This window comes from Pararge aegeria, chromosome 3 (genome assembly GCF_905163445.1).
Source record: "Pararge aegeria chromosome 3, ilParAegt1.1, whole genome shotgun sequence".
Lineage (NCBI taxonomy): Eukaryota > Metazoa > Arthropoda > Insecta > Lepidoptera > Nymphalidae > Pararge > Pararge aegeria.
The window spans coordinates 17,315,680-17,340,346 of NC_053182.1; the positions used below are offsets into that span (position 1 = coordinate 17,315,680).

Genomic DNA, 24,667 nt, shown 5'->3' on the forward strand with positions numbered 1-24,667 from the left:
CTCTATCCTAACTACTGACGGCCGACTGGCGCAGTGAGCAGCGGCCGACTGGCGCAGTGGGCATGGCCTGGGACTCAGAAAGCACCCTGCTTTCGAACCCACGGCCTAGGACTCAGAAAGCAGGGTGTTTTCTGAGTCCTAGGCCGTGGGTTCGATTCCCACAACTGGAAAATGTTTGTGTGATGAACATGATTGTTTTTCAGTGTCTGGGTGTTTATCTGTATATTAAAAGTATTTATATGTATTATATTATATTTATTATTTTTATTTATAACTACTAATATGTACTTTATGTAGGATGGCGATGGTTTTTCAGTTGACTTCAGGAGGACCATCTGCTTTGTCCATCAATTATGTGGAACGGAACGTATATGAAAGGAATGAGAGCGAAGATATGGGTGAGGGAGAGAGGTAGTTAGAGTGCTGTCAGGGGTCTTAAGAGGTTTTGTTGGTAATGGCGTACACGGTGCGAGTGCGACTGATTTCAAAATTCAACTAAAACCGTTTAGTGTGAATATTTCTACTTTTATTTCTTGCCCTGATACAACAATTATTGAAAAATAAAACAGATAGGTAAATGTCTATTCGCATGTCTGCGCTACTCTTAACTATAGAAATTCGTGTCCGTTTTCCGCAGTACGAGGAAATTAAGCCATATCTCTCGAACGGTTTTCGGAAAATGCATGTAATTTCGTTGCAATTGTTGCTGGAATGAACGGAAAATTTAAACTCACAGTGAAAGCGCGCTGTTCTTTTTTTAAACTGTTTTTATTTCAGCTCGACTAATATCATACGTGATAGTGATGATGCTGCCTAAACGGTCTAGAAGGCTATTTAGTAGCAGTAGAGTTTTTGGGATACTTACTTATAAATGTTGTAGAACATATTTTATTTCTTGCTGTTTAGATGTTAACAATAATCCGTTTATTTCTGATTAAAAAAAATTCCATTCGTTTTTTTGTTTCGGTTTGCTCTACTGCTCATAACCTACGAAATATTGCTTTTCCCGAGACTGGGGCCTTAATGGTTGAGCAGTTCTCCCAGCACTTCACCATCAGCTCTTTTATTGTGAGGCGCATCAATCGCGTATCAACCATATACACTTACAGGAGCGAAACCCGTGTTATATTAATTATTGTATAGTTTCGATGGACATCTGTGGTCTTCACCATCAGCTATTAGTTGTTTTAGCACTTGTAGGGGCTAGGGCCCGCTATCCGCTTTGAGCCTGTTGGTTTGTCATGTCCGTGCAATGTCCGTGTTACTTCCCGCGTCCACCTTGCAATAACCGTATGGCGGTCTCTACATTTGCCAACTAGATGGCGCCACAAAGATCCTGCATTTCCTAATTTTACATATTCCCATAGCTCACGTATAACCATCCCATTGGTTCTCCAAGTTAAAAATCCTTCTCATTAAAAGTTACGATTTAGTTTAACGACTCGTTAGTTATGTCGGCAATTCTGGTTATTTAACGGGGCTCCTGTTTTAATTCGATCACATAGAGACCCTCCAAGTAATACCTAAAGTTAATATTAAGTATATATTATTGTTGTATTACAGATGTACAGGAGTGAACCACTGCAGCTTCGTACTTGCGGAGGACTACCTTCCCTCAAGGAGCTGGTCTCCTGGAATCGTGTATATCAAATACGCCTGTTTTGATGGTAAGTCTTCCCGTTTTTTCTTCGTCGCGAAATTCTTATCGACACCACCGCACCACGTGGAGGCGCAGTTTCAAAACTCTTAGGCAGTTAGTTCATTTTGATAGAAACCGAGTTAGATTTATGGTAGTGTTTAATATTCTACTAGTCAAGGCTCATTTTAAGGAGTCGTTAAAATTTAACTAACCATTTTGGATCTATTTTCATATAACATGGCAAAGAATACTTTAATTACACACACACACGCACACGCACACATACCCACACATACACACCCTCGCGCACACATGATACTCAGGGACTCAGACTTATGGACTCAGGGTAAAACAATCCGTCCGTCTAAAACAAAAATAATTATAATAGGCAGACAGAACTTAATTTCACGGATAGTCTACCTGGACCTGTCCTACCTTCTGTTGTTTGATGGAGTCCAATTACAATTTAGTGACACAGTCAAGAATCTTGGGGTTATTTTTGACAGATTTCTTTCTCGGGTTCCCCAGATTAGTGAGGTGAGCAGGAAGATGTTTGCAGCTGTAGGTACTCTTCGGCGATTAAGTAATTTCCTACCCATACCAACTAAAATTGCGCTAGCTCAATCTCTCCTCTTTCCAATTCTTGATTATGCTGATACTTGCTATCTGCGATTTAACTATGGAGCAATTTAATAAACTCGAGCGCATTCAAAATATTTGCATACGGTTCATATTTGGCCTTCGTAAATATGACCACTTTTCAGAATTTCGCGACAAACTCGAGTGACTTCCAATTCGCCTTCGCAGGAATATTCATATTCTGTCTCTCTTATACTGTGTTCCAGCTACTCCTCCATATCTTAAAGAACGGTTTGAGTTTCTCAGTGATTCTCACTGTCGCTCTCTCCGTACTGAAGATAATCTTATCCTAATAATTCTTTCCTCTCATCCTAAAAAGGATTTAGAATAGAAAGAAGTACTATTTCTTTCTATTGCAAATCCTTTTCAGTTGAAGCTGTTCGGCTATGAAACTCCCGCCCCTTTCAAATGAGGCGCGCGCAGTTACTACCGATTTTCAAGAGACTCCTTAAATAACATTTAATGCCACCCTAATTAGTATTTTTTTTTTCCTTCTGAGTCACTTGTCTTTGTGTTGTAGGCTTTTACTTTGTATGATATAATAATTGGAATATATATTTATTTTTAATTTGGTAACTGCTTCTTGTGTACAACCTAACCCTTAAGTCTGTGTTTTTTTTCCCTTTCCTTTGTTGGGTTGCCTGGCACCCTGGCAGAAATCGCTTTTTAGACCATTGTACCTGTGTTTTATTGTGTTGTTTTTGTTTATAATTTAATTTCTGTTAGGTGTACAATAAAGTGTATTTTAATTTCATTTCATTTCATTTCATGATAGTCATAGTAAAAATATTGTGTAAAAATGAGAAATCGAATGCAAAATTACATAAACTCTAAATAACGTTCCCTTCATAATATTCATAATATGTATATGTAACGACTAAAGTTTCAGGATATTTAATAAAGTAATTTAGTATTCAGGGGCTTTTATGTCGACCCAATTAGGCGTTAAAATCTAGTTAAAATGGCTCCACAAAACAGAATATATTATGAGGGTCAGATTATAATATGATATAAACATTATCCCATTTGAACCTTTATATTAAAACTACCTGTCCCGGCGAATTTCGTACCGCGGATCATTTTCTTTTTTATGAATGTTATATTTTAATACTTTTTATCCTATTCCGGTCTATCGAAAAAATCAAATATCATAAAAATTGGTCCAGCCGTTCTTAAGTTATAAATGGTGTAACTAACATAACTTTCTTTTATATATATAGCTTGCACACTTAGATACCGACATATCTATTTAAATTAGACGAAGATATTAATATACCTACTTAACTAGTGGTTCCTCGCGACGTTCTGATAAGTTTTCCATACAAACTTTTTTCCCTATTTTATAAAAGATATACCCCGAACCACCGCGTCAACTCGGCCTCTGCTCTAGTACTACGAAAGTTTTGGCTTCTAAGGGTCATATCGTGATGTTAAAACCCTATAACCTGTCTGGGGTGGGGTATTGGGGTAATAATACGAAGAATACTTTTTTAATTGTACTGATCTTTTCTTTATTAACAAATAAACTTTCATCCTTAATGCAATCCCGTAATGTATGTATTTTTTTTAAATCCTAAACCAGGTGTTTTACCTTTACTTTTTTCATTAGTAGAATTAGAATGTTTTGAATTTGTTTGCGTGAAAACATAAATATGCTACTTTTGATTTCATATTTTTACAGGGTGATTCCTTATGAAATATACTTATGCATTCTTCAACATTATTTCCTATTTGGGTTACCTATATCCCTATCCCTACTAATATTATAAATGTCAATGTAAGTTTGTTTGTTACGCTTTCACGCAAAAACTACTTATCGGTTAAGTAGTTTTTCTTCTCAGCGGACAGCAGCAAACCCGTCATTTAAGGCTTAGCGATACGGAATACTTTAAATTTTTTTACAACTACAACTAAATTGAATCAAAAAACAAAATCAAACGCAGACGAAGTCGCGGGCAACAGCTAGTATATATTTCCGACCACAATTAGGGTATTCCATAGAGTCCTTGCTGTATGTAATTGCATTAAAGATGCCCACATGTCCATGAAATACCTCCCTATCCCATTCGTTTAAACTAAATAACATTTATAACACATGTCAACACGAGGCGTGAAATTGATTCCCATCAATACACGGACAGATGTGTGACAACGTGACGTCACGCTCATCAAAAACGCACGCACGTATAATAGACTGATATTGGGGTAAACGCGCTTATTTTATGCTAGTGGCAATGTCTATAGCTACCCTTATTTGGCTAATGTGTGATACGTAATAGAGGCTATTGTTAGTTATTAAATGCAATTTTCGAACCAAATAATATTAGTTTGGGGAGTTTTAATGGTGACGGTGTAATAAAATGCATTTTACCGTTTATTTTATCTATACCAATATTTTAAAATGTTCTGAAACAGTTAGCTTATTGCCAAAATTAAAACACCCAATGCTTGAATAACCATTATGCCACCCAAATGAGTGATATAATGTTGCACAGAATCTCATTATAACACTCCTTTGTTTTTTTTTTCGATCCCTTCTGCGCAAAGGTTTTACTATCCACTGACTTTACTATTATATATACTTGAGGCTATGCATAATAGAGGTCAGGTGGTATCTGCATAAATTTCAAAAAAAGAACACTGTCATTCACACGCGTGTTTTGTACAATGCCGCGCTGCGCCGTAAAAAAATAGGATATTCGAATCCCCGCCATTATTATTTTATTTACAAAAAATAAGCAATTCGTGTTTTAGCAGCACACTACCAGATATTTTATATGAAATACTTTTAAATTTAAAATTATGTTTTTCGAATTCTTTAGAAAATAATAATAGTGAATGGCAAATAAATAAATGAAATAAATATGCTAGGACACTACACACGTCGCCATCTAGCCCCAAATTAAGCGTTGATTGTGTTATGGGTACAGACTGATGAATATTTTAATGAATAATATGCATAAACACTTACAATATACATAAAAACACCCAGACACTGAAAAAAAATCATGTTCATCACACAAACACTTTCCAGCTGTGGGAATCGATCCCACGGCTTTGGGCTCGGAAAGCAGGGTCGCTGCCAACTGCGCCTATCGGCCGACAGATATAAATATTCCACCGAGTACACTGGGATCGGGACATTCCAACTTGCCAAATACAAAATGTAAATTACTGCGACAGTAATTAACTCTTTAATGAATATTTATTTTAATTGTATATACTCAGTAATGCATGATATAAGGTGGATGTACTCAGTAAGTTTACTAGGACTGGCTTTTTAAACTGATTCAGAATCTTTCAAAGAGGTTTTCAACTGTTGATTAAAACACTCATGTGATACTGGTATCCCACATTCGTGTTTTAATACAACTCATTATACAGCAGTTGCATAAATAACTAATTATTTATATTTGGCAGTTAACTCATCATCATTATCATTATCGACTCATTACCAGCCCACTACTGTCACTGTAACATTACGAAAATAAAAGACACATAAGTAGTCAACCGACTTATCGTGCCCCCACATATGATTGCATTAAAAACTTTTCTAAGTATTAAACAACATAAAGTAAATTAAAGATATTAAAATTATTTGCTGGAGAACAGAACGTTTATTGCGATAAATTGCGAAGCGATAGTTGTTGATTTGCCTCGTGTATGGATGCCTTAACAAACAGAAACTTCAAAGGAGTTCTCTAATCTCCAAGTAGAGTAAATTTCATCTATATTTTCCGCAAAGAAAGCGATAAAGTTACAAGTAAAATTGCTGGCTCTGCACTCAGGTAGAAATTCAAAGACACTCTTGTTCTATTAAGGATAAGAACATAAAGTTGTCTCAAAGTTTATACTTCCTATCTTTTACACAGTATAGACGGTTAAGTTTTTACAAGAAAGAAATGAGGAGGTCTTAAGAGTAGGAGAGGATTTCGACAGCGTCTTTGAAATATTTTACAGGTTTTGTAGCTTTTTCAAGTACGGGATGAAAGTGATAGCTTAGGTAAATGTTTCATGTAATGATTAAAACACACACACACCTACACACACACACACACCGAGTTCTTAAAACACATATATATACACACCGAGTTCAGGCACGCACCCCTAACTATTCTTAGTTATGTGCGTTTTAAGAAATTAAAATATCACTTGCTTCAACGGTGAAAAAAATTATTGAGGAAACCTGAATGCCTGGGAGTACTCCATAATGATCTCGAAGTCTTGTGAAGTCCACTGATCCGCACTGGGCCAGCGTGGTGGACTATGGCCCAAACCCTTCTCATTGTGGACAGAGACCCGTGCCCCGTAGTGGGCCAGTAACTTCAGGCTGGTACTGAGCTCTCTTTGAATTTTGGTTACTCATATACCTTTATTTTTCCTAATAAGGGAGCTTAGGCACTACCATAACTTAAAGCAGTATTATTTGGGAGCTTAGGCACTACCATAACTTAAAGCAGTATTATTTAAACATGTAAGTTTTTCAAGAAATTCAATTCTTTTAAAAAGGATACCAACATGAGATTTTTCCCACGAATGCTCCAAAAAGATCGAATCAAGTAAACTATCAACATTTTGTTCCCACAAACGCTACTTTCACTTGATTTCGGCAATCCCCAGGGATTTCCCGCGTTAGTATGCCACGTGCCAGTCAAAGGCAATTTGATACACGTGCTGACTAACGAGGGCTATTTACTGACAGCGTATTTATTTCGTAATCCGTAGTCTTAACTCTGAACGAAGAAATTTTTTGGACTCTTATATTTGCGGTACTTAAATATATTCTAGCGTCTTTGAAGACTAAATCTATGGGGGTATATTTATGACTGTTCATGGCTTACTGATTTAACTGCACAGCCTAAAACGCTGGGGGGGTTTTTTATCTTCATTTTTATTCTAACAGTTTTATTTTTAAAATACAATTCACTCTGTTATAAGGTTAGAAATATGAAATTTTGACGAGGTTTATTTTAATGACGAATGCACTCGCAAAGAAGGTTTTGAAATTAATCTACAGATGAAATAAGGGGTCAAAGCTTGTTTGAAAGTCTGGCATTTGTTTAGTTATATGAATAAAAAATAACGAAAAAAGTATTGTTGAAATATTAGTAATTTTAAAATAGTGTTGGGAATCCTGAAGTAAGTTTTAAAGTAAAACCTGTAACTCAGGGTACCCGCTCTCCTCCATATGCAATTTATCTATCTTAACAATGAAAAAAAATACCTATAATCTAATAAAATATATAATTAATATAAAATAAATAAATATACTGCGACAATATATACATCGCCATCTAGCCCCATTGTAAGCTTAGCTTGTGTTATGTGAACTAAGATGACTAATGAATATTTTTATGAATATTATACATAAATACTTATAATTTGTATATTATAGTATTATAAACACCCAAAAACTGAAAACACGTTCACGAAAAACACCTTTGGACTCGGGAAGCAGAGTCGATGCCCACTGCAAATCGGCTGTCAAATATGTATGAAATGATTTTTGAAGTGAATCTTCTTTAGAATCGTTGTGATTTCAAACTTGATGAAACGAAAAAATATAAATATAGGAGCCGGCTCGTCAGCCGGCGAGAGAATGAGATAGAACACATTACACATTTTGTTTCCTATTTAAGTTACCAAGGAAACCAAATTATATCTAGATAAAAAGTGAGATAGAAAACATTATAATTTTTTTTTACCTATTCTAGTTACCATGGAAACTAAATAATAAACCTTACATTTATCCCAATAGTTCCGATACTCAACATCCACCTCAATTTCTCGTAGGCTAGTTTTCAGAAGCTACACTTCTGCCGTGTGTAGATAAATTGTACTGATTTTTTTTTCTGTAGCTTGCTTTCTGAAGCCGGGCAAAGGCATTTCTGAATCTCACGACATCATGAATTATATATGTATGTATATGAATATGAAGGTTGTTATGACCGAATTGTATCACATCAGTTGATTGCGTTTGTTATGTAATGTTGACCCAAGTCAGTACCTGGATGAAACTTTACCTAAGTGCAAGAGATTACGCCGTCATTGGTTTCAGTTGTTGTCAAAATACCTGACGCAGCATTGTCTGTTTAAGCTCAATATACCTCAGGCCTATAAGAAACGAGGCACAGAAATATGTACATGTTAGCAGATTAATACTTACAAATAAACCCAACTCTACCTCAAAAGAAGTTATGCCATGTGCGTAAAAACATATAACAAATTGCCTCCAGCTTTGCGTGACTTACAACTTAAAAGCTTTAGGAGGGATCTCTGGCTGTGGTTATTGAACAAGTGTTATTATTCCGTTTGTATTGTTTTGTTTTAAAAATATCTTTAGATATTAATTAAATAATTGTATTACAGTTCATATCCTGGTGACTAGCCTAGGTTAAACAAATCTACTATACATATAAAAGAAAGTTGTGTTAGTTACACCATTTATAACTCAAAAACGGCTAGACAAATTTTTATGATATTTGATTTTTTTGATTCCTCTTAGACCGGAATAGGATAAAAAGTATTAAAACATAACATTCATAAAAAAAAATCCGCAGTACGGAGTTCGCCGGGACAGCTAGTAAATAATATATTACTTACAGTTTAGCGGGTTACAACACCTTTTTAAATCTTTACAACATATAAACTAAACATTTTTCACAACTCATTGAGGCACATAACAGATGATAATAACTCGCTTTACGTAGAACTTCGTACAGACATACGTTTATTAATAAAATTAAATGCATTTAACTGTTCATGATATTAACCCTATATTTGTAATTTAAACGAGGGTAGAACTCGGAACCATGCAACAGTTACGTACAAAGCATTCACTCAGTCGTCGAGGAAGTAGTGATGTGGTAGTCTGTATCGATTTTACTTATCGATATATGATAAGTCTTTATACCGGCTTTTGCCAATTGCGGACACAAGCGAATTTCTGTCTTATATTACAAACAACATAGAATTTTTCGAATTGCCCCAGTATGTAAGCTTGTTATTATTCAGTAAATGAAATGTTGGCTATGAATTAATAATCTAAAAATATTGAGTAAAGCATTTTAAAATGATAATAATAAAAATAAAAATAAATTTTTAAAATAACATTTGTCATAACAATTGATATAATTATTTAAATTATATAATTTTTTGTTTTATTTTAAATATGACATGTGCAATTTGCTTTAATCCAGTTTATTTTAATGTAAGTAGCTTGTATTGCACGCCTGAAACGGCAAACTATAAGCCAATTTTAGCTCATAAGACCATTATATGTACACAGGTTATGCAAAAAATTCATTATGAATTATGAATTATGAACCATTATGAAGTGCATTGTGTCCAAAAACAGTGACAACGCCCTGCGCACGTCTTACTTCACATCCGCTAGTTTCTATCTCACAAACTCTCATGTTCCCCATTTTATGGTTAACGTTTAGGACATTGGAGTTAATATAATTACTGTCAACTGCTTAATGGAATGACGACTAACCGCCTGCTCGAGTAACACTACTAAAGTAGAGAGGTTTTTGATGCTTCAATATTAGTCGTGTACATGGTTTCTGTTTGTTCCTAATTCTTTGAAAAGAGGGCTATTCGTATTTAGAGTGATGTAACTCATAAAAATAGCCTAGAAGGTTGTCGTTCGATTGTCTTAAAATTATTGCGAAATATTTATGCAGAATAAAAAATTACATTAGCAACTGAGGGCCGAGTGGCGCAGTGGGCAGCGATCCTGCTTTCTGAGTCCAAGGTCATGGGTTTGATTCCCACAACTGGAGATGTTTGTGTGATGAACATGAATGTTTTTCAGTGTCTGGTGTTTATCTGTATATTATACGTATTTATGTGTATTATGTTCATAAAAATATTTATCAGCTATCTTAGTTCGCAAAACGCAAGCTACTTTTGGGCTAGATGGCGATGTGTGTATTTTCGTAGTATATTTATGTATTTATTTTATTTATTAACTTATAAGGTTCTCACTGTGTTCTCGACGATTTTGATTTCTGTAAAATTTTATATCAAAAAATCATTAAACAAAAAATTATTTAGCAGTAGTATTGCAAATGTATACTTTTGCAACTTTCATTCTGATTATAACAGTAAATTATAGTATCGGAAGTAAAATTACTAAGAATACAATTAATAATTAAACTTTAACACTTAAAAAATAAAGCACATTTTTTTGTGACATTAATGTTTTCTTTCTTTCAAATTGTGACTACACTCGATAAGCGGAATGATGCAGTAGCAATTCGGGCTCCCCTCGCAAATCCGTGCCATTTCTGTAAACCAGCCCACGGGGAACTCTTCCTCCCTATTATTCTTTTACAAAAATTAAACAGATCTACCACACTTATGGGTCTTACTATTTTGGATCTGCCTTCTCGTCGATATATTGACACGTTTACCACGAAACGTCGGGATTGAAGAGTTTTGTAAATTGCGTCTATTATTGTTAACACGTGCGATGTGAATTTGGAATTCGAATCCGAAAAGTTCTTTTTTTTTTTAATGGAAATCGATTATGAGTTTTGAAGTGGAATTTCGCCAGGTAGTAGATAGGATCAATGGAAAATAGACATTTATATTAATTTGAAAAGTTGTTCTCTTTGTTTATTTTTTGGGAAGAAGGCGCTAATTTCAGGAAGCATCCTCGGATTTGAGGAATCTTCTCTGCATTTGATAGTCCATTTTTAGTGCAAAGCTATATGATTGACCATTTGGCCTTTATAGGGGTAGTAAGGTCCTTAGTAGGGAATGAAATTTGCTTTAAAGTCCATCGGTTTTAAACATTGATTTCATATGTTATAACTGGTGTTAACCGTATTTTATGTCGATGAGAATTGGTATTCAGGTTGAAAATGTTAAATTACATGTTTCAGGATTTATAACAATTCTACAAGAAGTTATGTTGGGGATCATTTCTGCATTTGCTAGCCCATTTTTTGGACAAGGCTATTGGATATATAACATTGAAAATTTTACCCCTACAGCATTATTCAGTTTTTAAGTTACATCGTTTTTAGTAATCAAAAAGTTTCAGGTTTTATGAAAATTCTACCCGCAAAGGGTTTATTTGTTACCAAAGCTACTGAACTCAAGAAATACCAGTCTGCTTTTAAAAACCTTTATGTAATCGGTTCTGTAGGCTAGTAAGCCAATTATCCTTAGATCAACCATTGTATTATACGGCACATAATTTTCCATAATCCTAATATCGCAGGGCCTCTGCGATCGTATAATAAGCTCATATATCAATATATTACTGCTGATTTTCATGGGCGATGTTATCGAACATGCGTTACTATAAAGCGGAGAAGTAATTTAGGGGCCTGATTGGGGCTTGAATATTATTTATTGCAGATTTGTTCCATGGCTTTATTCGTTTTCATTAACTTAGCGACCTTGGGAAATGTTTTAACAAGCTGATTTCGATGCCAGTGAATTCGTTGACTTTGAAGTCAGCCATTACTATCTCAATTCCTCAAGTCTAGTGTCTTTTTTATAAAAAATATTAGCCAAATTTGACACATTTTTATCGTCTGATAATGAATTTATAACACTCTTCTTTCCTTTTCCGGCAAATCTAGATGTTGTATCGCAACCAGAAAAACAATGCAGCAGTTCAACGATATTTTTGAAGGATTCATATTTGATCTTTTCTTTGCATTTTCTGAGAACATTTACCTTAGTAATGTATTTATTTTTTTACATTATCAGAAAGAAGAGATTTCAACGAACAAAAAACGCCCCAACTTGTTTTAAAAAGCTGATATTTTGACGCGAGAATTTTCGATTGAAAATTAGGGTGTTTTTTCGATATTAAGTCAAAATAAGGTGAAAAGATAAATATTTCAAATCAAAAACATTACAGTGTCTTTAGAACATAAAAAGGTAAGTTTTCACAAAATTTCGTGAAAAAAAATTTTTTTTTGCATAAGATAAAAAAAAAAACCAAAAAGCGAATTAGGTCAGTGACGAAAAATGTGTTGCTATTCGTAAAATATGGTTTTTATATGTTTTTGTTAGATTGAATAAGTATATACATTATGTAATTATTGCAAGTAAATTTAATACTGATTATAAAATATTATATAACAACCATATTGGGCAATGAATAATAATAAAAAACCAAGGCATAAAGTAATGATAAGATACCTCTGCCAAAAACTACTGTGCCAAAAATAGAGCGAACTACGCTGTCTATTAACATTGGGAAATTTTCCAGGACATCAACTACACGCGTAAAATACGCGTAGGCTTAAATTATTCAATCTTTTATCATCATCACCATCAATCAATTACCGGCCAACTATAGGGTACGGGTCTTCTCTCAGAATGGAAACGGATTAGCCCGCAGTCCACAACGCTGGCAAAATGCGGATTAGTAGCCATAACACGCCGTTGAGAACGTTATGGAGAACTTTCAGACATGCAGGTTACCTCGCGATTTTTTCCTTTAACGTTAAAGCATATATATATATAAAAGAGAAAGTGTGTGGGTATGTTCCGAATAGGGCTGGACCGACTCCTATTTTTGAACTGTCAAACTGTCACATACAGCTTTTATTTATATTCTATTGTTGGGTGTACATAGGTGTAGATAATGATCTTCACCCGCTCGAGAAGAGAATAGAAGAGAATGAATACGGAGAGAAATAATGATTTGATATATAATGAGACTTAAATTAAAAATTTAATGATGTTAGTTAATTGTTTAAGTAAAATAAAGCAAAGCAAGTAAAATCTAGCCCGGCGAAGCGGGCTGGGTACGCTAGTTAAAAATAAAACGCACATAATTTATAAAATATTGAAGGAAAACATCGTGAGGAAACCCGCATGCCAGAGAGTTCTACATAATGTTCTCAAAGGTGTGTGGAGTCCACCAATCCGCACTGGGCCATCGTGGTGGAATACGGCGTGTGGCCATTGTGGAAGGAGACCCGTGCTCTGTAGTGGGCCGGTAATGGGTTGACGTGATGATGATGATGATGAATTCAAATATTCCAGTGCCAATTCAATAGGATATTAGACTGGCTGGATTGCCTGAAATGCTATTGGAAAAACACAAACCTCATTTATAAAGGTTTTGCATGTAAAAGGCAAAAGAAAAGTTAATTTACAAAATAACCTTGACATTTTATTATCACAAAGGTCGTTAAAAGTTTGCGTTGTCGCAATGGTAGATTATCAAGATTAATTGTTTACGGTTAATAGAGTTGTAAGCAATAAAGTGACAGTTTCTTTTCCCGTTTTACTTTGCCAGATACTCAGTAGTACTAACAGTTTCTGTTTTATGTACTTTTAGTGGTGTTCGTTCATTCGTGAAACTTTTATAAAATCGTTATGATTTAAATATTGGAAAGAAACAGGCTTTAATTTGCAGAATTCCATGATATACTACAAAAATTAAGCTTTATTTGCTATACTCCTCGAAGCAGGAAAAATCTGTAAGATGTAATTTATAATTCGTTACATCTTTATACTCCACACCAGATCTTCGGCAATGAACTTTCTACGCACGTTTCGCTCCGATACCGGAGCATCCTAATGAGATGATATCCGGCACAGAACTCTAACCTTTCTAAAATATTTGCGTTCTAAACAATTAAAATATCACTTGTTTCAACAATGAAGGAAAACATCGTGAGGTAACTTTAGCACTCTGCATGTATGCAGGTAACTTTAGTTCTTCCACGGATTTCTTCATTTCTGATTTGATTTGATCCCGTAGAAAAAGATACTCCAAACATACACATTGTGGCGTTTCCGGACAATTATTTCAATATTTGGATGTACCGGTAGTCAATTCGGAGTAATCATCCAAGTATTGAATATGGCCCAGGTTTTCTCCGAATCAAAGTCTTTCTCATAGGCCACAAACGCAAAGAAATGTGGCTTGTTATACTCTGCTATAGTAGGAAAGAATAGGAAAGCTCCAAATGCATGTTCACCCTAATGCCTTCGTAGACAGTCTACGTCTAGAGGAGCGGGCGGGGTCAAGGTCACCCACCGTAGCAACGGGAAAAGCAATTAAGTAGACGAATAAAGGTTGTTTAACAATTCTTTTACAGACTAAACAGTAGAAGATCAAGGTATCTGTAGTTAAAGACGTTTATTTTCTTAAAAGAAATTACAATTTCACTCAATGAGAATATTTACAACTTATTTTTATGTAGGTATTATTTAAACTACAAACAAAACAATCAGAAATTATATAAAAAACTAGAGGGTAAATTTATAAATACTTCATACTGTCATACATAGCCAGGACCGCACTCAGATTTTGTCAATTACAAAGGTTTTAAGTTTTTTCTTAAAAATATTGAAATTTTGTTCTATTTTAATGCCGTTAGGTAATTCATTATACATTAATGCTCCTTCAAAGCTTATGTTTTTCTTACCGTAATTTGTTCGTGGTTTGTTTAAGCAAATGTTATTAGCACTACGAGGTTGTGATCCATGTTGCTTTTTAGTATGTATCTATATAACGTACCTGGGGTTTCTTTGAACGCTAATAATTTCGTAACAGTTTATCAAGTTAGTAAGTGTTATTTCATACATTGTAGAACCGGTTACTCGATTTTATTAGCATACAACTTCCGATTAATGATTTTTGAAACTTTACGAACCGCACGTGTCTCGTAGTAAACCTCAGATTTCTTATGAGGCTTTTTTTTATTACACTACGAGTTAGCCCTTGGCAATCTCACTTGTTGGAAACTGATGATGCAACCTAAGACGGTAGCGGGCTAACGTATTAGGGAGTATGGCAGTTATATTTAACCAATACCCCTTAATCGGTTTCTACGCGACATCATACCGGAACGCTTAATCGCATAGCGGCACGTCTTTGTCGGTAGAGTGGTAACTAGCCACGGTCGAAGCCTCCCACCAGATCAAACCAGAGAAAATTTGGAAATAATAAATTCACAAATTTCCCCAGCCGGGAATCGAACCCGGAACCTCCAACTTAAAATCACAGCGCTCAGTGTCACGCCATAGATAATCATAATGATGTGACTGGGCACAGGCCTCTTCTCATATAGGATCTGGTTACAGACCCACCACGCTGATTTAATGTAGGTTGGTGAGGTACATTTATAATATAAGTAGGGCTGTTGTACGCGACCTATTTTAAAATAATAATAAATAAATATACTACGACATTACACACACCGCCATCTAGCCCCAAAGTTATGCGTACTAAGATAGCTGATGAATATTCCTATGAATATAATACACCGAATTACATATAATATACAGATAAACACCCAGACACTGAAAAACATTCATGTTCATCATACAAACATTTTCCAGTTGTGGGAATCGAACCCACGGCCACGACTCAGAAAGCAGGTTCGCTGCCCACTGCGCCAGTCGGCCGTCATTCTATTTTAATTACAAAATGACGACCCGCAAAGCCTTAACGCGCCAGAAGCAATCCAAATTACAACAATTGAACGCCGCCGGCCTGGAGATCGAACTGAGGCCTTCGTGATCCACAGTCGAGCATGCTCACCACTTTACCAACGGGACAGTTATACGACTGAGTCGGGTTTTAGTATTGAAATATACCTTGTTTTGTTGCAGATTTAGTTTCCATCCACTACTGCAACCGGGAAGTATCGATATCGGAACGGGGCCCGGATAGCGAAGGTTACATCCGAACTCCGGGGTATCCGCACTTCTACGTCGAGGATGAATGCCGATGGAAGCTGCGGGTTAATCCGGAGCAGAGGATCCGGCTTACGTTATTGGACGTGGATTTGAGGAGTAAGTTTATTTGCATTTAAAAAAAGTATTAATTTTATAACCTACGATATATTCACTACGCTCTTTAAAATATAGAACAAATGTATCCCAAGGGAATCCTATTTTCAGGGATAGCAATTAGTCTATAAGTATAGTCTATCTCTGTGCTAAATTTCACATCAGCCTTCGGCTTTTCTGGAGAGATTCAGTAACAAGCATCCATCCAAACTTTTGCAATCATAACAGTAAAGCATTTTATGCCAATATAATTTGTTTTGTTCCTTTGCTTTTAGCAGCATACAACTTCCTATTAGTGAATTTTAAAATTTTACGAAACGCGCGTTACACGTAGCAACTCTGAGATTTCTTATGAGGATTTTTTTATAACACGACAAGTTAGCCCCTGACTGCAATCTCACCTGGTGGTAACTGATGATGCGGTATAAGATGGTAGAAGGCTAACCTATTCGGGTGTATGACAGTTAAGTATATCTAACCGATAGTCGATACCCCTCATCGTTTTCTAGCCTCTTTTTGTCTGTCTGTCTGTCTCTGTATCTTGGCCGCCATACATTTTTAACCGAGTTCATACATTTTCAGCATTTTCCCCAGGGGGGGAGCAGCTGAACTCCCTTGCCCTCCCCCTAGGTACGCCCATGTGTGTTTTACATACTGTGTTATTGTTTAAATTTTCATTCTGTTAGTTATTTCTAATTCCATTTTCATTTAATTTCATTAGTATAGTATTTACTATGTATTTACGATGGTAATAAATAAATGAAATATTGTTTTCTTGGAATTTTGCAGGTATAGGACCTTTTGAGGACTCTTGCACGGACTACGTATCCGTAGAGGACTCCAACGGCAGCGTCCTCTTGTCGACATGCCAGCAAGTGTTCTGGCCTCTGCAGCTGACATCGACTGTGGACAGCGTAGAAGTGGTTGTTAAAGCTAACTCGAAGGGCGCCTTCCCTAAAAGGGGCGTGTTGTTACATTATAAAAGTGAGTCAATATCATGCACTACTTGCGTTCTAATCAGTGGTAGCTTAATGGTTTGGACTTCCTCTCTCGGGTAGACAGAGTTCGATTCACGGCACGCGTCACTAACTTTTCAGAGGTTTTTTTTCTTTATTAAAGACTAGTTTCTGCCTAAGATTTCGTCTGCATGGACTTCGGAATTGGGTCTAAAGCTTCGCTCGTTAACAACTTTTATTCCTACCACGTGAACTATTTGAGAAATCGGTATAGAAAGTGCATGTCCTTTTTCATCGCATGGGCGATATGCATACCAAATTTCAAAACTGTTTTCCCTCGGGAACTACTTAAGGAATCGGGATAGAAGATATGTTCTTTTCCATGTCAAAGGATACACGCATGCCAAATTTCATACAAATTCGTTCAGACGTTTTAGCATGATTGAGTTACAAACATCCACACTATTAGTAGGACAAATTCGTTTCTTTGTTTGATTGTTGAATTGTAGGTTTGACAACCATTTTGCTAACTAAAATTTGATACTGAAAATTCTTTAACAAAAGTTAAGTTATTATAATTATTGGCCCAGACCCGGGAATGGAACCCTGGACCTAGTAAGTCTCAGTTCAACGAGCTAACAACTAGACCAACGAGGCAGCGATATTCATAAGCAATTAAATATCACTTGCTTGGCGGTGAAGGAAAACATCGTGTTCACCACCAATCCGCACTTGTCAAATTAATTTATATCATGTAGGCCTAATTTACAAACACTTTTAACGAACTCTTAGTGAGTCTTACACTGTGCACACAGACAGATTCTATCGAGATGAAGCCGGAATGAAACTTAGTTGCTATGTTAAAAAAATTAACAAAAATTCGCATCTTCTAACGAGCATAGATATGCTGCTAAACAACGGTGCTGAAACTGCAGATACGTATAAAACATACCTAGAACCATTGCAGCTTTTCTATGAAACTCAAATTTATTGTTTACAAATATAACTAAACAGTGATAGCTAATTTGCAGGTAAGTACATAACAAATTATCGGTAGAATAAACTTCTTTTCAACAGTTTAAGTTTCAACGCCATCTGTTATAATTCAATGGTACTTCTACGAGAAAGCGTCATCTGTTATAATTCAATGGTACTTCTACGATAACCTAAGCGGCTGTTGCCTAAGGCATCAAGCTTACTTTCTATATCACTATTTTTAAAGATATATAAACCGGTTTTGAGTAGAATGTTAATAGATAATAATATTAATAAAGCATTTGTAAATTCGTTTTATGATCTACTAATTACTTAAGCTTTATTTTCTCCGACAGGCATAGGCTGTGTGACTATGTCAGCGCCATCTGACGGCTACTTGGTGTACCGCAACGAGAACGTCGCCCATTACATGTGCAATGTAAACTTTGTTTTCGAAGACACAAAGCAGAGGGCGCGAGTTGTATGGTGCTACGACGATAATAGGTGGAATGAAACTCTACCTTCGTGTATAGGTAAGTTTTTTTTTATTTTTAACCAGTGAGTTTTCAATTATAGTGACAAAGTAAATCATTTTTATCGGTATTATAGTCTATTACCTTTGTGTAATATTTAAAAGGTTGAGTCGCCGGTGGCTTCTAAAATTTTACTGCATGAGTTTATTGTTTCATAAACTCCACTAAGAACAACTTTTAAATTTTGTTAGTTATTTTGTTGCCTATTTTTGGATCAAGCACTTCCGAGTCCTAAACGGCTAGTATGGGCAGGAGACAATTTTAGAAGGCAATTTTAACTTCTCCCAAGTCCCACAGTGCTATCAACTCACGCGTTGGCGTATAAATGGAAAAAATATAATATGTGGGACAGATTATACCTAGCAGAAGTTTTACAGTTACATGTGCTGAAGGATTTATAAAAAAGAGCGTTTGCTAACACACATCCACCGACCTTGGCGAAATTATACATAGATAGGTACTTTGTATACCGGGGATTGTAAAGATACTTCTGAGCTTTTTAAAACGGACGCCATAAACTGATTACCTAACAGTAGAGTCGGATAGTATAGAGAGAAGGTCTATAATTTATAAAAAATATAAACTATACATAAAATTGAATATCCATCCATATTAAAGCTACAAATGAAAGAGTCTCTTGTGTGTCTGTCTGTGTGTTACAAGTTTTTCACCAGTATTTGCCTCTGCCACTATGTCGATGAAATAGAAAACGTAGCGGGAAAAGTTCGCGAGGGATTAAAAAAAAATTGTTTCTGTTTCCCATAAACGGCTCCACAGGTAAACCAAGCATTTTATTAAAATCCACAAGTTAGCCCTTGACTGCAGTCATACCTGATGGTTAGTGTTGATGCAGTCTAAGATGGCAACGGGCTAGCTAACCTGTAAGGGATATGGTAGTTATATTAAGCTCATACCCTTAAACGGATTCTACGCGAGCTTAATTACTTAGCGGCACTTCTTTGTCAGTAGGGTGGTATTAAGCCACGGCCGAAGCCACCCAACAGATTAGATCAGAAAAATACAGTAATTAAAAACTCCCAAATTAACCCTTCCAGGAATCGAACCCGGTACCTCCAACTTAAAACCACGGCACTCACCACTGCGCCGGTGGTCGTCAAAAAACTAATGTTATTTTTAAGATAAGTTGTTTTATTCACGGCCCATGTTATTAAAGTAACTTGAAATTCTAACTTTAAAATTGGTTTTATAATAATTAGTAGTAAGCAGTCATTCTTTGTTCAGATAATTAAAAAAAATCGAGTTACGTTATCGATCTGATAAATATCACTTTTAAAAAAAAGTTTCATTATAATTCAGCATTATTCAATTCAAACTTCAGTTAATTTCACTTCTACGAGCAAAGATGGACATGCGCAATTGAAATTCTCTTTCCCTCTCACACAAGTCGTTCATCTTACGAATGAAAGCAACAGCAATATATGTTACGGTTTCATTGTGATTATTTACTATTATGCTCGAGTAATTGTATTTTGAATCTTATCAGTATCTAATAAAGTCCAACTTTGTCAAACCATTAGGTTATTATGGGAGTGCGTTCCTGAAATTGTATTTTAAGTCTTAATTCACAAGACATTAGGTTGAGTTTAGAGTAATGTAGTAAAGTATTACGGGTGCCGACTTCAGGCACGCTTTCGTAAATACAGTATTCGGTGTTTGGCTTCGAAAGCGGTCGTTTGGATCCCGCGTCCCGGTTTTATCCCGCGTGTCATAACCACGTGTTTATTGAAAACGTGAGTTCAGAATTCAGATTATTTTATTTTTGTTTATCGTGATTTTGTGATAGTTGAGTGTTTGGGATTATATGGTTTAGGTGAGAATTTTATGAAAAAAAGAAACAAAATCTTTATAAACAATTCGCAAGTAGCAAATATTTTGTTGATAATTTGATAATCATTCTGTGTTTTTTTTCCTTTAAGTTTTAAATTAAATTTATTGATTGTTATCTATTAATAAAGTATGTTTGTCCGACTTTACGAGAAAAATACCACGTAAATCTGATTTTAGTTTTCGCATTTAAGTCCTTAACGCGAAAACATTAAAAAAAAAGCTAAATATATTTAGTAATTAACTGACACTATCACACTTGATATCACGATTACACTTACAAAAACTAGGTCTCTAATAACTAATTACATAGATTTTTATACGTTAGTAAAAAACACAAATTATTCAATATTTTTTTTAATTAAATCAATAAGTATTAATGCAGTTTAACACAGCAAAGCCGCCGCAGCAAACTCAGGGCTCAGAAACCGGAAAAAAAAGAAATTTGAAAAAAAATAAAAAAATTGAATTGAAATCATTTCGGTGTCGCTTATCCGGTTTAAGTTTAGAAACCGTTATAGTTCGGCTTTGGAAATTATTAAACTCATAATATTTCGGCTGTAATATTAATAATATTAATTTTAAATGTAATTTTAACCTTTACGAACAGAAGAAAATATTAGCAGAGGAAATCCCTGGAGTATTACTTGTTTAAAAACTTAGCGCATCACGTTTGACCGCAGCATTTATTTATTTAGGTTAATTCAATTAAGAAATCGTTTGCTTAGTTATACCAGTTTATGTAGAAATCGCGCAATCAATAAACCGGTTAAACAAAGAACGATATTTTTAACCGGCTACTAAACATTTACCGGCTATGGAGTCGAAACACCAAACTCGCCGACTAACCAATAATGTATATACTAACCTAATCTTTGCTTCATAATATCACCAATATATCTATCACTATAATCAGATAATGTAGCTATAAAGAAAAGTGAGTCAGCTGACTATGTCTGATTGACATAATATACTACGTTTAACCAAATTACGAAATACTGTTAAAGGCTGTTGAAGGATTTTTCCTAAGGATTCACCATGTAATAATATTAAATCAAAGAAAGCATATTTATTTTTCCACCATAAGTGTTTACGTATGACAAGTGACAACCCTATTGAAGATAAAAGACCGACACGCGCGTAATACCTACGCTACGCGACGTGTACCTAATAAAGAGGCAGTAGTCACTTAATTGAGTTGTATCTGATTTCTTTCAGTAAAAACTATGGCAGTGGTTTACTCAAAAACTATTAGCGTTTAGGTTAAGATAAGGCACAGATAAGTCTTAGAGACAGTAAATAATGTACTTCTGCACGTGAAGTAATATTTTGGTTTTCATTTACACGTATAATGGATCTACTATACTATAAATATGTTCAAATAAAATACACCCGTAGCATTAAAGTGTTGACGCGAAAAAGGCGAAGATAGCGATTCTCTTATATCCATTTCCAATATTCAATCTATCCATAATCTATAGATCTATTTCTCAGCGACGTTGTTATTGTCAAAAATTATTTAACGAATAACAATTTTGCTAAGCCACTCGTCAACCGATAACAGATAGATTGAATTTGGAAAAGAGAGGAGCGCATCTCTTATTTATTCCAAATGTATTACCTGTACCTATTGTAAAAAAAAATATAAGTGCTTTGAGGCAATTTGGCTGTGGCATAACAATTCCAAGCAATACTTACGGGTGCTAATGTAAAAAACAAGAGCAAAATGAAACACTATTTCTGCCCCCCCCCCCCCCCCCCCCCTCTGTCTTAAATGCAGTTTTAAAGAACCTGCCAAAAAGTGACTAGTACCCATTGGAGGAATGTTGGCACAGGAAAATGATAACAAAAAAACATACAAACGCAACATCAACTTTGGAATACATACATAATATATGCACACATACATAGACTTACATAGATTGTAACGCAACAGGGCAATCAATCCAGCCACCCGTGCGAAGCCAACTGGGGTCAGCTTCCTCAGATAACTATAGAAGTGGTACTTAAAATAGCAAATGTCGATACTAAATATCTAATATAAAACTTCAACAAGCGCAAAAACAATTTATTGCGGTCTGAATTTAGATTTATCTAGATACGTTAATTTATCAGCATTTTTATCACTGATAAAAAAATGATTGTACCTAAAAACAATTGCTATTTAACCGATTTGATAATACTTCCTTGATCAGTAGTATAAGACCTATATTAACACAGAGGTGGCGACGGAAGTGGCTTCGGCTCCATTTAGAGGGGACCGAATTCGATTCCCGATATTTTTTCCTTGGATTGGAAGATTTAATCAAGATTTGTCCTCCACCGATTAAGCAAGTGATATTTATTTGCCTGCAAACTTCGATATCCGGGATGTACCTACCTTGCTGGGTATAGAAATATATAAATAATAATTTGTATACTACGACTACGCACACATCGCCACGAAGCCCCAAAGTAAGCGTAGCTTGTGTTATGGGTACTAAGATGACTGATGAATGTTTTTATGAATAGTATACATAAATACTTATAATATACATATACTGAAAAACATTCATGCTCATCACACTAACATTTGTGGGAAACATCAGTTATGGGAATCAAACCTACGGCCTTGGACTCAGAAAGCAGGGTCGCTGCAAACTGTGCCAATCGGTCTCCCCGAAAGGAAATTCGAAACTGAACCACTAGGCTATCACACTCGCTAGGGTGTCTCATTATTTAATCATTAAATACCTAACAGATTCTTTTCTTTACATTCATTACTATAATAAAACAAAGTAAACAGAACATATATATATACACACCCTACAATTATTTTGTGAATCCTACCGCTTTCCTTGGTATATGGGCAAATTTTAAACACAAAGAATATGGTGATTACTTGATGCATTTTTTTGTTTTAAAAAATATAATTAGTACACTTGAACAACTGTTTATTTCGCCTCGCGAAAAATAGACAAGAATTTACGAAGCTGACTGACAACCTTTGCTAGTCGGAGAGGCACCGCAAGAAGAAGAAGAAACAACTGTTTATGTCTGTTACTGTACAATTTTTGACATTCCTTGTTGAATTATATATGAATAAACATGTTATAAATCAAAACTGTTTCATAGTTGCCGACTAAAAACAATGCAACAGGAAAACGTAGGCGTCACGTCTATATATACCTATTGTATATATATATGGGTTACGCTTATCAGCAAACACTATAACCTTGTTGTACCATATGAACATGCACTTTAACAGACTCCCAGGAGGAGTTTCTGAATTTTCAGGGTTCTGAGTCTTATCTTAAAAAAATCAAACTAGTTTCGGTCATTGATCCTTGTACTAAAATTATTTAGGTTTCGATTCCTTTTATTTATCGATTATAGATACGGATACCGTTTTTACTTTGCTCAGTACAAGAACTAATCGGCTAACCGATCTCGCGTCTCATTTCGTTTTTTCAAAAACGCGGCGTTAGTTCTATGGCTTAGGTTAATTGAATGTCATTAAATTTTTCGCTTATGTATTCGGAAAACCGATACCTACCATCGGTTCTCCGAGCTCTGTGCCCCGCTCATTGCCACTTCAGCTACGCGACTCGTTGAGCTATGTCGGTAACTATACTTCTTCTAGGGATCTCCTCATTTCTGATTTGATCACGTAGAGATACTCCTAACATAGCTCTTAACATCGCTGATTAACTCTGAGCCTTCTTATGAGGCCCATGGTCAGCGCTCAAATTATCATATCATAGAATATTAATCAATTATTATTAATGTAATTGATATTGGCATATATTGTTACTAGAAACGTGCAACGTTGCAAGTATACATCCCGAGTATTTTTAAAGACTCCTCGACATGCCATGACAGGATTCTTTTGCGGCGCATGCGCAAACACATTTTCCTACCGCGATCTAAATTAAACCACCGGCCCGAACCCAATTAGCACAAAAATTAACTACGAATTCTCGGAACAGATCAAATAAAAAGAAGATATAAACATATTTACAAAATCCGCTGAAGAAAGTTCACCTACTATAAAATACGACTCTCTAAATGAAAATATTTAATAATGATAAAAATAAATCCGTCTCTCGATAAATATGGTTACAATGCCCTCACAGGGTTCCATTTTAAATTTAAGCATTAGCTTTAACCATACAAAAAAAATAAAACCGGTTACTTACCGACAAATGTACCAGTAAATTAAAACTGGTTTCGACCCTGTCTTTCATAATCTAAGAGAGGGATAAAAAGCTAGCGAGACTAGCCTGTCCATAAATGCGGGTTGATGTAACAAAACT

General features: G+C 35.3%; 1 protein-coding gene across 1 annotated transcript in view; it reads left to right on the forward strand.

Moving 5' to 3' along the window:
• LOC120637480 overlaps positions 1–24,667 on the forward strand; it is a 160,652-nt gene that overhangs the window by 89,285 nt on the left and 46,700 nt on the right. The window contains exons 3-6 of the mRNA XM_039909344.1: positions 1,564–1,667; positions 15,884–16,066; positions 16,853–17,047; positions 18,351–18,527. Of these exons, the coding sequence (XP_039765278.1) occupies positions 1,564–1,667; positions 15,884–16,066; positions 16,853–17,047; positions 18,351–18,527 (659 nt within the window). The remainder of the gene's footprint in view (positions 1–1,563; positions 1,668–15,883; positions 16,067–16,852; positions 17,048–18,350; positions 18,528–24,667) is intronic.